General features: G+C 51.0%; 1 protein-coding gene across 1 annotated transcript; it reads left to right on the top strand.

Annotated features, from left to right (window-relative positions):
* Nucleotides 1-348: 348 nt before the first annotated feature.
* HMGB3 (high mobility group box 3) lies at nucleotides 349-6,857 on the top strand. The gene is given in 6 exon segments (XM_074915400.1): nucleotides 349-432; nucleotides 435-502; nucleotides 3,329-3,485; nucleotides 4,001-4,140; nucleotides 4,637-4,811; nucleotides 5,370-6,857. Coding segments are annotated over 6 exon segments (768 nt in total). The 3' UTR covers nucleotides 5,514-6,857.
* Nucleotides 6,858-12,361: the final 5,504 nt, after the last annotated feature.

Genomic DNA, 12,361 nt, shown 5'->3' on the forward strand with positions numbered 1-12,361 from the left:
CGCGGCTGCCCCGCTCATCGCGGCGGATCTCCCGCGCAGCAGGGGACGGACCCGCCGCTTGTTGCTGCCGGGCCCCGCGCTGCCCTCCCCGCGCTCAAAGAGGGGGCAACCGGCTGCTCCCCGCAACCACGTGGCGAGGGCAGCTTCCCGGCCGCCGGGGCGGAGGACGTGCGGGGCTACCCCCCACCTTTTTTTTTTGCGCCAACTCGCCGCCCCCCCCCTGCCCAGTCCAGCGCGCGCGGCCGCGCTCCCCTTTTCCCCGGCGGGCGCTCGTTTTGAATGAATGACCTCACCCGCGCCGGCCAATCGCGGCGCGGCGTCGCTTAATATTCATGAGGCGGCGCGCCAATGAGCGGGCGAGGAGGTTGTTTTAAACGGCAGAGCCCCGCAGCCAATCAGGCCGCTCTCGTAGGCAGCCAACGCGAGGCTGAGCCGCGCCGCGCCGAGCCCCGCGTCGTGCCCTGCGCTCCAGCTCCTGTCCACACTACCGCGAACAATACAGGTACGTGCAGCCCCGCCGCAACTTTTCGGGGGGCGGCTGCCCCCTGCCCGCCCCGCCGCCGCCCCGCCCTGCCCCCGCGCCTTCGCCCCTCTGCTCTGCCTGCCCCGGGCCTTTTTTTTTTTTATTATTATTAATTTTTTTTTTTGTTTTCCGTTCCTTCCTTCCTCTGAGTTGTTTTTTTTTTTTTCTTTTTAATTAAAAAAAAAAAAATCGGGAAAATCACCCAAAACTTTCTTTCCCCCCCCCTTCTCCTCGCAAGGGGCTCGGCGGTGCCGGGGCAGATGCTGCGCGCAGCTGGCGGGGCAGCGGGCGAGGCGCAGCGTTTTGCCCCCCGTCCTCCTCCTCCCCTGCCCCGCCGGGAGCCCCCCCTCCCCATCCCCCGGCGCGGTGGGGCTACCTGTCCCCCGGTGCAGCCCGGTTTCTCCGCGCCGGGCTCCCGTGCCGCCGAGAGTAATATGGCTGGTGCAGCAACTACACCGGGACTAACTCCTCTTCTCCCCCGCATGGGCAGGGATTTTTCTCTGCCGCCTCCTAATGTCGCATGGCAAAACGCGCGGCGCCCTCGGCTTTTATTTGCCCCCTTCCCCCGGGTGGGCTCGGTGGGGCTGGCGGCGGTGGGAAAGTTGTTGGCCGTGCGCAATGCCGTGCCCGCTGTTTATTCTGCATTAATATGGCTGTCGCTTTAGCATCTGACAGGGATAAACCCTGCGCGCTGCGCCCGTCTGTCCCGGCGAAGCAGTTTTTTTCTCGCCGCCGCCGCCTCCAAACTCCCCCGATCCCTTCGCCTCTGCCTCCGCCGCTCTTCCCCTGCCCGGGAAGGTGTCTCCGGCGGGGCTGCGCCCGCGGCGGGGCCCCGCATCGCCTCTTCCCCGCGCCGCGCCGCCCGTGCTGTGGGCATTAATATGGCTGGCGCTGGAGAGCCCCGGCGAAGGGAAGAAAGACGTGTAAGCGGCATAGGGATGGGGAGGGGGGTCGCGGCGGGGGAAATCTCCTTCCCGGCGCCCCGCGGGGGGCTCAAACCTTTCGCTTTCGCCCCGGCTTCTCTCTCCCCACCGCCCCGCGCCCTCGGCCGGGCGCCGGGGGGCCGCCCCGGGGCTCCCCGCACTCTTTTTCTGGCGGCGCGGAGGAGCGTAGCGGCGGCGATAATGGCTGCACGGGAGCCTTTGTTAGAGAGCGCTGCGCTAGGCAGGGGCCGGGGGGGGGGCGCCTCCCGCCCGCGCCCCGGCCCCGCCGCCCCCGCCGCCCGGCGGGGGGCCGAGCGGGGAGCCCCTTCTCGGCGGGGGCGGCGTTTTGGCGGGGCCGGCGGCCGGGGGCGGCGGGCGCGGGGGGCCGAGCGCGGCGGAGGGGGGGAGCGCGGCTTTGTTCGGCGGCGCGGCGGCGGCGCCGGGAGAAGCCATCTTAGCGAGCGGGGCCGGCCCTGGGCGCGGAGCGCGGCCGCCGCCGCCGCCGCTCCCGCTGCCGCTCGCACCGGCCGCCCGGGGCCGGGCCGGCGCCCCGCGCCCCCGGCCGCCGCCCGGCCCCCCGGCGCCCCCCGCCCGCCGCCCCGCCGCATTTCAGGGGCACTTTCTTTCATCAGGAGGCATTTCACAAAATGGAAGATGAATTATTGGCGTCTGGCGGAGCCGCCGCTGCCCCCTCCGCCCGCCGGCCCCGGCCCCGCCGCAGGTGCCCGCGCCCCGCGCCGCGGAGCCCGGCCGCCGCCGTGACCTTGGGGGGGAGAAGATGGCGGGAGGGGAGCGGAGCGGAGGCCGGGCCGGCCGCGGCGGGCCGCTCGCCCCCAACTTCGGGAGCAGGCGGCAGCCCCGCTCCGCGCCCCTGCCTCGCCGTTTTCGCCTCCGCGCCCGCGCGTTTTCCGCGCCCGCGGAGCGCTTTCGGCCGGCAGCGGGAATCCCGCTGAGCTCCGGGAGCGGCCGGGGCGGGAGAGGGCGGCTGAAAGCCACTTCTGCTGCGCGTGGAGGGGTTAACAGGCACAATTAAATATTAACGCTGTGCTAATAAAAATTAAATTTTCAAACGCTTGAGAAGCTGTAAATAGGAAATATTGCTGCGGGATATTTTTTTTTTTTTCAGCGGGGGAAAAAAAAAAATACGGAAGAAGGGGAAAGAAACACAGCCCAAAAGTTAGCATCTCAGTGACTTGCTAATCACATCTTTGCACTGACCACTATGCCTCCGAACATGTGTCACTTGGTGGAGCAAGAGCAAGCGCTGCTCACCTCGCAGAGCTCCACGGGTCCTATTGTGTTTAAAACTAGCCTTTATCTGCGCACCTTCTTATACTAGAAAGGTTATTGCATTTTTAGGGGGGAAAAATAATCTGTCCCGTATTTTTACCTGGACAGCTGCTCCTAACGTGAGCTCCAGCTACTAAAGATGTAAGCCGTAGCCTGGCCCTGTGTGTGCCATTCAAACACCAGTGCGGTAGCCAACTAAGCCAAATATTTTATAGTGGTTCATACATAACTCGCAATGGGCGGAAGGATGTATATTTAATAGCTTGTCTCCCGTCTTTGGACATAATAGAAATATATATGTGGATGTAGAACTGAAATCCAGTGATGGGTTTTGCTTGGCTCAAGTCTGCAACCCGAGTTGAGGAGGAATGAAATTATTAAGCCTCTGTATGAGGGATGACAAGAGGTGCTGGGGGGAAGGGAGGGATGTGTTGCTGATGGGACATCACTTCAGGAGATGGTGGGGGTGTGTGTGTGTATTTGTATGAATATATGCACACCATATATGCGTGTACACGTATGTATACACATTCATCCATACACACATTCACTTGTTATTTTGTCCCCCCCCCTCCTTCCCTCTTCCTTACAGAGTCAAGATGGCTAAAGGTGATCCGAAGAAGCCCAAGGGCAAGATGTCTGCCTATGCCTTCTTTGTGCAGACGTGCCGTGAGGAACATAAGAAAAAGAATCCAGAGGTTCCAGTCAACTTTGCAGAGTTTTCCAAGAAATGCTCGGAGAGGTGGAAGGTACCTTAGTTTGTGACTTCCTGAAGGGATAGATGACTTATGCTGTCTGCTAGGATGATGTGTGTGTGTCTGAACACGATGGGAGCTGGTGCTGGTTTGGTTTGTGTGACGTTCTTGGCAAGGCCGTTGACTGGGTGCTGCTTCATGCCTGTCACGATCGCGAAGGCTTCAGCCCCGTGTATCTGCCCGTTCAGGTGTTTCTGCTGCAGCCTGGGCTCTTTTCCTGCTTCCAAGCAGTGCCCTTCAGCAGCCACCTCCTTCCAGGCCTGTGTCCTCAAGGAGGACTCTGGCTGTGCTTGTCCCATTCCCATTGCTGCCCTCTCGCTGAGTATGCCAGCTGTGGCTGCAGTCCCTGGTACAGGACCTTCGTCCCCAAGGTGGTCCAGTTAGAAAACAAACAAATCCTGCAACTCCCCTATCGAGTCAGTATGTGTCGGCTTGTTTACTTGCAAGTTTGCCAGCTATTGAACAGTTGGGTAATCACAGGTTTGGTGTCTTGTTTTTTGGTTTTTTAGACCATGTCGAGCAAGGAGAAGGCTAAATTTGATGAAATGGCAAAGGCTGATAAGGTACGATATGATAGAGAAATGAAGGACTATGGACCAGCTAAGGGTGGCAAGAAGAAGAAGGACCCCAATGCCCCAAAACGACCACCGTAAGTAACTTTGAGGTGTTAAATACATACATACGTATTTTAGTTTGTTTTCACACACTGTAACGCAGCTGATAGGTTTCCATAAAGTAAGTAGATAGGGTATACTGTTGGTATGGCTGTATTGGTAATATTCATAGCTTACTGGTACTGTCTTGTAAATCTTGTAGGCAGCTTGTAATCTTGAGCATGTAGAGCACTCACAGAAGCTGTGCTACTTGGTGACAGTGAGACTTGTGTGCCTAAGATGAAATCGTGTTGGGGGCATAGACAACACAATTAAAAACAGTATTGAGTTAAAGCTGTGGGTCTGGGCCTCAGTAAAATCAAAGCATGTTTGGGTTTGTGGTTTGTTTTGGTTTTTCTAAAGTTTAAAAAAAATCATGTCTACTCTGTGTGTGTGTGCATGTGTGAATGTTGTGGGTGAGGGATGGCGAAAGGAGGTGTGCCCCAGACATGCTGTTGTGGTGCTGACTGTCCTCTGGTGCTTCTCCCCAAGGTCTGGCTTCTTCCTCTTCTGTTCAGAGTTCCGCCCCAAGATCAAGTCCACAAACCCTGGCATATCCATCGGGGATGTAGCAAAGAAACTGGGCGAAATGTGGAACAACCTCAGTGATGGTGAAAAGCAGCCTTATAATAATAAGGCAGCTAAACTGAAGGAGAAGTACGAGAAGGTAAGGCTAGTTTTCACTTGTGCCTCTTCCATACCTGCTCTCGTGTTGCTGTATTTCTGGAACACAGACCCAGCGGAGGCGGCCCCAGCGTAGTGAGTATCTCCAGCTCGCAGACCCGTTCTCACTGCACTGTGCTACGCAGCCGAGCTTTCCGTACGGTGGGACAGAGTAGGTTAGAGAGCCACGGGCGGATCCGGTCAGGAGGGAGAGCTTTCCCCCAGTGCTGCACAGCAGCGCCTGCTCGTGTTGCTCCAGCAAAGGGTTTGCTGTGCTGTTAAAGGAGTCTTGTCCCATTAGCAGGAAACTTTTAAGAGAGGCTGGGTTGTCTTCTCCTCCTCAAAGAAATGACTGTGAATGCAGGGTTCAAGCCCTCCATCATCCGGAGGCAGTTGAATACGCTTAGGTGTCTGCATACCTGTGTACTGTACTGCTGGCTGTCCCCTCTTGTGGGGGTGCAGCTGTGGAATGCCGGTCCCTTTACATTAACGCCTGCTGCTGTACAAATGCTGTATGTGTTTGCTGCTTAGAGCAAATTAAGACATCCCCTTGACTTTGCAGGATGTTGCAGACTACAAGTCTAAAGGAAAGTTTGATGGCGCAAAGGGAGCAGCAACCAAAGCTGCTCGGAAAAAGGTAGAGGAAGAAGACGAAGAGGAGGAGGAGGATGAAGAAGAGGAGGATGAAGATGATGATGATGAATAAAACTGTACAATACTTGTCTCCATGTGAATACCATAGAGTAGGGGAAACACCATAAATGAAGCACCTCTTATTTGAGATGGTGTCTCTTGCCCTTATTAGGCTTAATTAAAAAAAAAAAAATTTGGATTCCGATCGCGTTGTAGTTTCTAAAAGTGCTCTAGAAATTGTAACTGGTTTACATGAAGTGGCCATGGGTGTAGTGAGCACCCTGAAACTGTATCAAAGTTGTACATATTTCCAAACATTTTTAAAATGAAAAGGCGCTCTAGTGTTCTCCTAACTCTGTGCACTTTGCTGTTGGTGTAACAAAGCATTTAAAAATGTTTCAAGCATTTTTTTAATTTGTAAGGTGGTGTTACTATATGGTTATTGGCTAGAAAATCCTGGGTTATAAACTGTACATATCTATAGTTTGTAAAAACTAGACAGATTCTTGTGGTACATGCTTAGAGTTATGATGCCTTAGAGGAGCAGTGATTACTTGGAAAGGCTGTATGTTCCCCGGGGTGCCATGGCCCAAAGCATGCACTGTGAGGGTAGATCTATTTACACTACAGTGGGCGTCCATTTAGCTTAAAGTTGTCTTTCTGTATATAGTGAAATAGCATTCTGCTGCCATTCTTAGTTGTGGAAGGGGGTTCAGCTGGCATGAGAAGTGTATGGATTTTTTTAGTTAAGTGCGGTAGTTTTTAAACTGAAACTGTAGACATCTCTTCATCGTCAACTAAGTGAAGAGCCAGTGCAGCAACTGAAGTTCAAAAACACTCTGTACTTAAACGAATTTGCAACGTTCTGTTTTTTTTGTATGTTTAGAATGCTGAAATGTTTTTGAAGCAAAATAAACAGTATTACATTTTTAAAACTGTTCTTGACAACACTCTAAATTTCTGGTTTAAAAGGATCTTAACAACAGCAAGAGGTTCATCTTGAAGTCTGTGGCATCCCTCAGGGCTGGTGACTTAGGAAACATTCTGACTCAAGGATTTAAAAAAAAAAAAAAAATGGTGGCCAGCCAAAACTGGCTGAACTGAAAGAGATGGCTGCTCCAGCTAATATGCAATCGTAACTGTTTATGGCTGAGTGGCATAAGATGCTATGCAAGTTTGAACTTTATTACTTGAACTTGGGAGCCTAAATGAACATTCATGACGTAATTGTTTGTTTGTGTGTGTATATAGCAGCATTCAGAGATGCAGAGAAAGGTAGGTGGCTAGGAATGAGGCTGACACCATGGAATAAGTATAAAAGCATAGTTTGGATTTTTTTTCAGTTGTGTTGGGTAAATTTATAGCCCAAATGCATTGCTGTACATATTAAAATGTGCCTTTTTTGTCCTGTGTTAAACTGTTTCAGACTTGTGGTTTTTTCTAGCATCTTGATTCATGGCAGGAGCCAGGCGCCTAGTCTTAACTCCCTACTGAAGTAGGAGTGTGGCACAGGTACTTAGTCTGTGTCCTTTCTCTGATGATGCAGGTTTTAATAGGACCTGGGTGCTGTGAGGTGGGTTGGTGGAGCGACGCAGGTATCTTTCCCCTTTGGTGACCAGCTGGCTGTGTTGCAGTCTTGCTGTCTTTCAAATGCAAGCAGGGGATATTTTGCAGCCCTTGGAAGGGAAAGGTAATACCTGGCCTCTAGCTGGTGACTAAGCTGCTTCCTCCCTAGCATGAAAACTGCACAAACTGGGAAAACTGTAGCACCCCATCGCTATGCTTGAATTCCTTCCTTGTGCTGGCTGTAGTTAGCAGTCTGGAGGTGGGGGTGTGAGGATACTTGCGTTAATAGCAGGTCAAAGTTGCAGGCTGCTGTGTGCAGCTGACTTAAGAGGACAGGGTAACTCATTAGTGTAAACTGTGGGTACGGGCTGCTGCTGATTCATTTGAACCAAACTGCAGATTAATGAGGGCCAGGCTTACAGGTACTAACTACTTCTAATGGGGCTAAAACTGCTCCGTTGCCTAATTGGGTAGCACATCTGGCTTCCTGTAACTTCAACAACCATAGGATCTTGGCAAAACAGTCCAGTCTAGTGTTGAGATGGACTAGAACCTGAAAGCAAAACCAAGCAAAACTTGGTAACGGATGAAGCAAGCTAATAAACCACGAAACAGCAACATGTGGCAACTTTTTTTTTTAAGGCTAAGTTACAGTTGGATCACTTAGAAATACTTCTATAATTGCTTAATTAAGGCGATTCTCAGTGTCTTTAATGCACAGAAAAACCAAGTGTGAAATTTGCCCTCTTTTTGTGGCAAGTTACAGCTTTATTCAGGCTTTTAAAACGCATCTGGAGAAGAAATGGGTACCTTTGTATTTGTCACCCTTTCTCCACGTCTTCTAATGCAAGGGAGAAGGCAACTGGAGATGCCTGCATGTGGAAATTTGTCGGGGAAGTGGTGGAGCAGAAGAGAAAAGCGATGGCATCATTTCAGGACCTGTAATACTGTTTCTATTGTCTAGTTGGCAAAATCTCCCCTTAGCCACATATGGGAATTAGTGTAGATCACTGCTGCGCAAATCGAGCTTGGCTTTGAATTAACTGCTAGTGAGCTGAGCCCCTATTGATAGTATTAGCAAATAAGAACTAGAGCTGACACCTCTTTGTCTTCGTTATATTGGAAATCTATCGAGTACCAGGGCTTGATTAAGGTCTTGGACCTTATGGTGCACTACCTATTCCTGCTCTGCGAGTTTCTAAAATATGGCATGCCTCGGGGATGCTGTTCAATACAATGCTAGCGCAGGACTCCGGGGACTCGGGTTTGGATATTGCACATGTAGTGATGATTCTTCCCCCAATACTCTTGCCATTGATAAATACCATAGTGTGAATGTATATAAATAACAGATGATTACCCCTGCACCACCACTGTTTTTTGTGTTCTGAGATGTCATCTCAAATACTGGGAACTGCTTAATTTCACTCAGCTCCATTTTTTGATAGAACACCCTCCAAACGCTCTTTCTCTCTTAAATTCTTGTTGGTGTTTTCAGAGGAGGCATTTCTGCTTTGGGCTGCTGTACAGCTAAAACTTATAGCTCAACTGTAGTCCCAAGCCAAGCAGAGTAAATACAGAATTTAACTCCATTATCTGTAGAGGAGGATAATGATAAAGTAGGTGTGGGGAAAGGGAGGTGGGGGATGAAGAGAGACTCTTCCACAAATTTGTCAGAGCTGACTGTGAGACTGCTTGTGTTCCTCAAATGTGGTTTGTTGGGTGCCCTCTGTGCCTGCTGAAGTCAGGCTGAGGCGGGCTCTGAGGACGAGGGGCTCAGTTAAAAAAAGGGACAGTGCCAGTACTGCAGCTGCCTGCTTGCTGTGCTGAGGAAGCAGAGGATGGCTCAACAGAGTGGGGTGGTCTGTCTGGATGCCTAAAACAGTGGCAGAGGGGTGAGATCTTTTGCTCAAGGGAACGTGTCTTCTGTGCTGATGTGGTGGGCAGCGGCAGGCAGGGTGCTGACCCACGTCCTGCAAATAATTTCCCGTGGTTGGTACTGTTTGATTTGCATGCAGGACTACACGTAGTCTTGAGAACACAGTCACTACCAAAATACACCACATCCCTCTGAAATTAAACCAACTGGGGGGCAATGGGATGAACAGGAGTGGTGAGCTGCTCTGTGCAGGCCAGAGCCTGCCTCTGCTGAAGGCGAGCCCAGCAGTCTATTAGCACGGCCCAGGGAGGCAGAGGAGCGATGTTGTCTTACTGCTTTGTAGCCTATACATTTCTAAATTCAGTTGAAATGTGGTGTGAGCTGAATGTGAGCCCTTAGACTAGAGGGGGGGCTCCCAGGGAGGGGCTGCATCAGGGAAATCCCACCGCAGGTGTAAGGTTAGCTCCCCACAAGCAGTTGCAAGGAAAACTGCTGCAGGATGGTTTCCTACTGCTCATGTTGGTATCCTAATGCATCTGTGGGGAAGCAGTGCATTAATTTTTCTGTAATAAAATTAATTAAAAATCCTAGTCCAAATGCATATTGAATCAATTAGCAGAGAACGGCTGCAGCTCTAACAGAGGTCCATAGGAAGGTGAGAGTCTGCTTTGGGGATCGTACTGGGGATACAGGCACAGTCAAAACATCTCTCTTATCTGCTCCCTTTGAAAAGCTGATTTTTACATAGTTTTATTCAATCCTAATAAACCCTGCAGGAGCAGCAGCGTGGTGCGAGGGCTTCTCTTGGCTCTGGCTCAGGCAGTGGCAGGTGAATGACTTTTTGCTTCCAGCCTCCAGCACAATTCTGGCAGCCGCCTCGAGTTTATGTTTTCCCTCTGTTCACTCAGGCTGTTGGTCCATAAGCAGAAAAAAATCCCCTAAATAAGCTATCTTTTGCTGAGGGTTTTGGGAAGCAGGGCTTGGATGCTTGGATGGAGAAGCAGCCTGGGTGGGACCTCCCCACTGGTTTGCTGGGGTGAGAGCAGGATGGTGCATTTATGGCCACGCTGCTGTTCGCTTTCTGCCAAGCTTCATGCTCCCCTCTACGAATGTTAGCCTGAGCTCCGTCTCCTCTAAAAGATAATGGGAGGAACTGTGAGAAGTGACATACTTATTTCTTTCTGCCAGGGCTGCACCACATTTTAATGCAATAAACTGAATTGCAAATTGCAGCTGCATTGCAAACCAAAGTGTGCTGGAGAGCCCGTTACCAAAAGGTTGCTCTCTAAATGTTTCAGCTTGCAGTGGGGAAGGGACCGAATAACCAGAATGCCTGATGGGGGGGTTTCATGATCTACGAGTTGTCTTCATCTCTTTCCAGCAGGCCGGGTTCCAGTGGGAGGATGCTGTGTACCTGCTTTGGCTTGGGCAACATTTGGCAACCTGTGTTCAAAGCACTCTGCAAACATCTCATCCTTCTGATAGGTCTGATACGTACATGCTAAAGCGGGATGTGGATGAGGGGTGGCTCCTTGCCTGTGCTAACGATCTTGATTGGAGTTGTCTGCTGCTAAGAGCTCTTCCCTGAGCACCCTCCTGCACTTGGATCCTTAAATTAGGCAGGAGGAAGCAGCCACGGCCCTGCTAGAGCTGACAGCTCTGTCTCCCAGGTGGTGAGTACCTCCTTCTCTTGTTCCTGGAAGTGGCATAGTAGCTAGACCAGTGTTAGTCTTTCTCTTAAGCTTGAGCAGAGATGACAAGTAACCTCCCCAGGACTGGGTGTTGTGTGGAGCAGCAAACTGGTGCTGTGGTGGGGTTAGAACCTTTGGAGGCTGGGATGTATAAAAGCAAATCTTGCTTTTATTGATACAGAGAGATGAAAAGGCATTAATTGTGGTAAGGGGATGTCTGTTCTGTAACTGTGTCCCCTGACACAGTTGACTTCGTGTCCCAGCTGAATCCAGCAGCCAGGAAAATCACAGCTGGCAATTGAGCATTGCTGTGGGACTGGGTGTTTTGATGCTGTTTGCGGTTGACTTTTGAGCTGCTGAAGTGCAGGGTACTGCTGCTCTGGCCCTGTGTCTGCCACCTCGTCTTGCTTCTGGCTGTGTGCTCCCCAGCAAGACACCCGAGGAGCAGGAGCAGCCTCCCTGCACGAGTGTCACACGCCTGTGCACGCTGCTGTAGCCGAGCCTGCAGAAGGAGAGAGGCGGGTAGGATGCTACAAGTGAGAGAGTTGCTTTTTCTTCCCAGCCCCTCCCCTTGTAAAGCTCCCTCAGGTATTTCAAGTCAGAAAAATGCTCTTTTTAAAAAATATTAATCAAACATGGGCCTTGCTTTGCTGTTCTAAGAACTTACTACTTGTAAGTGTTTTTAACTGCTTCTTTGTGAAGCTTAAGTTTATGTTAGTTTAGAAAATTACTGTGTGTAGAAGGGTGAAGTGGTTTGAGGGATTGTTTGAGACAAATGTCTCTTGCCTGCTGCTAATCACTGTGTGATTGCTCTTTTACTATGTGTTACCTGGGATGTACCAGCAATAATTCATCGTCTTGGAAAAGAGGCTTGAGAAAGGTGGAAGCAGGAGCAATTAGGTCTCCAGTTTGCTTAAAAAAATGCTTGTCAAGTTTTGTTCTCTTTAGTTTTAGAGCTCAGGCTGGGGACCTTTCCTGGGCTTGGCTTGTTTTAAGGTATTGCTATCTGCAGCTCCTGGCAAAGGTCGCTCCCCAGTAACAGGGAGAGCAGAAGGGAACATGCACTGGGTCTTCTATTGCTTTATTTTGCTGCTTCATACAGTAACAATTTTTGCAAGCTGCTGGGAGTTTTTTCAAACCAAGCTCAGAGATCAAGGTGTTGGTAAAAGTCTCAAAGAGAACCCTTCCTTCCAAGGGCTTGTCTGGAAGTGGAATAAAACCTCACCAAATAGTCTTGAAGTAATGAAAGATCTCTCACTCCTCACTGTCACTCGTGTTTCATTCATTGGTAATTCCCCACCAGAGAGAGTTGTCTAGCAAAAAAAATCAGCTAGAGCAGACCTGGTATTTTGAACCTTGAGGGCAACTTGCAAAAAGCCTTTGAACGTAGGAGGATTTGGCCTTGTTTGTTTGCTACTATTCCCCGTGCGTCTCTGCAGTGTGCCACTGTCATCCCCTCACCGCTTTGCCTGGCGAGAAAGCGAAGGTGTCTTCCTTACAGGCTCAGCCCTTCGCCTTTTTCATTAACATGTGATTACTCGTCTGCGGGCAGCACCAAGAACTACTCCTGCAGACCCAGGGAAGATTCCCCTTGATGCTTCTCATTTACTGGAAGGTGACACCTGAAGGAGACAACTCTCCAACAGCAGGTCAGGCTGATCTTTCTAAGTGCGAAGTGGAAAGAAGACCCCAAACCCTCCAAATAAATGCCCCCACAACGCTTATTTCCAGTGCTGTTTCACAGATCTCTTAGCTTTTAAAGATTCTTCTCTTCACCTGCTCTGT

The sequence above is a fragment of the Athene noctua genome, chromosome 11, assembly GCF_965140245.1.
Source record: "Athene noctua chromosome 11, bAthNoc1.hap1.1, whole genome shotgun sequence".
NCBI classification, from domain to species: domain Eukaryota; kingdom Metazoa; phylum Chordata; class Aves; order Strigiformes; family Strigidae; genus Athene; species Athene noctua.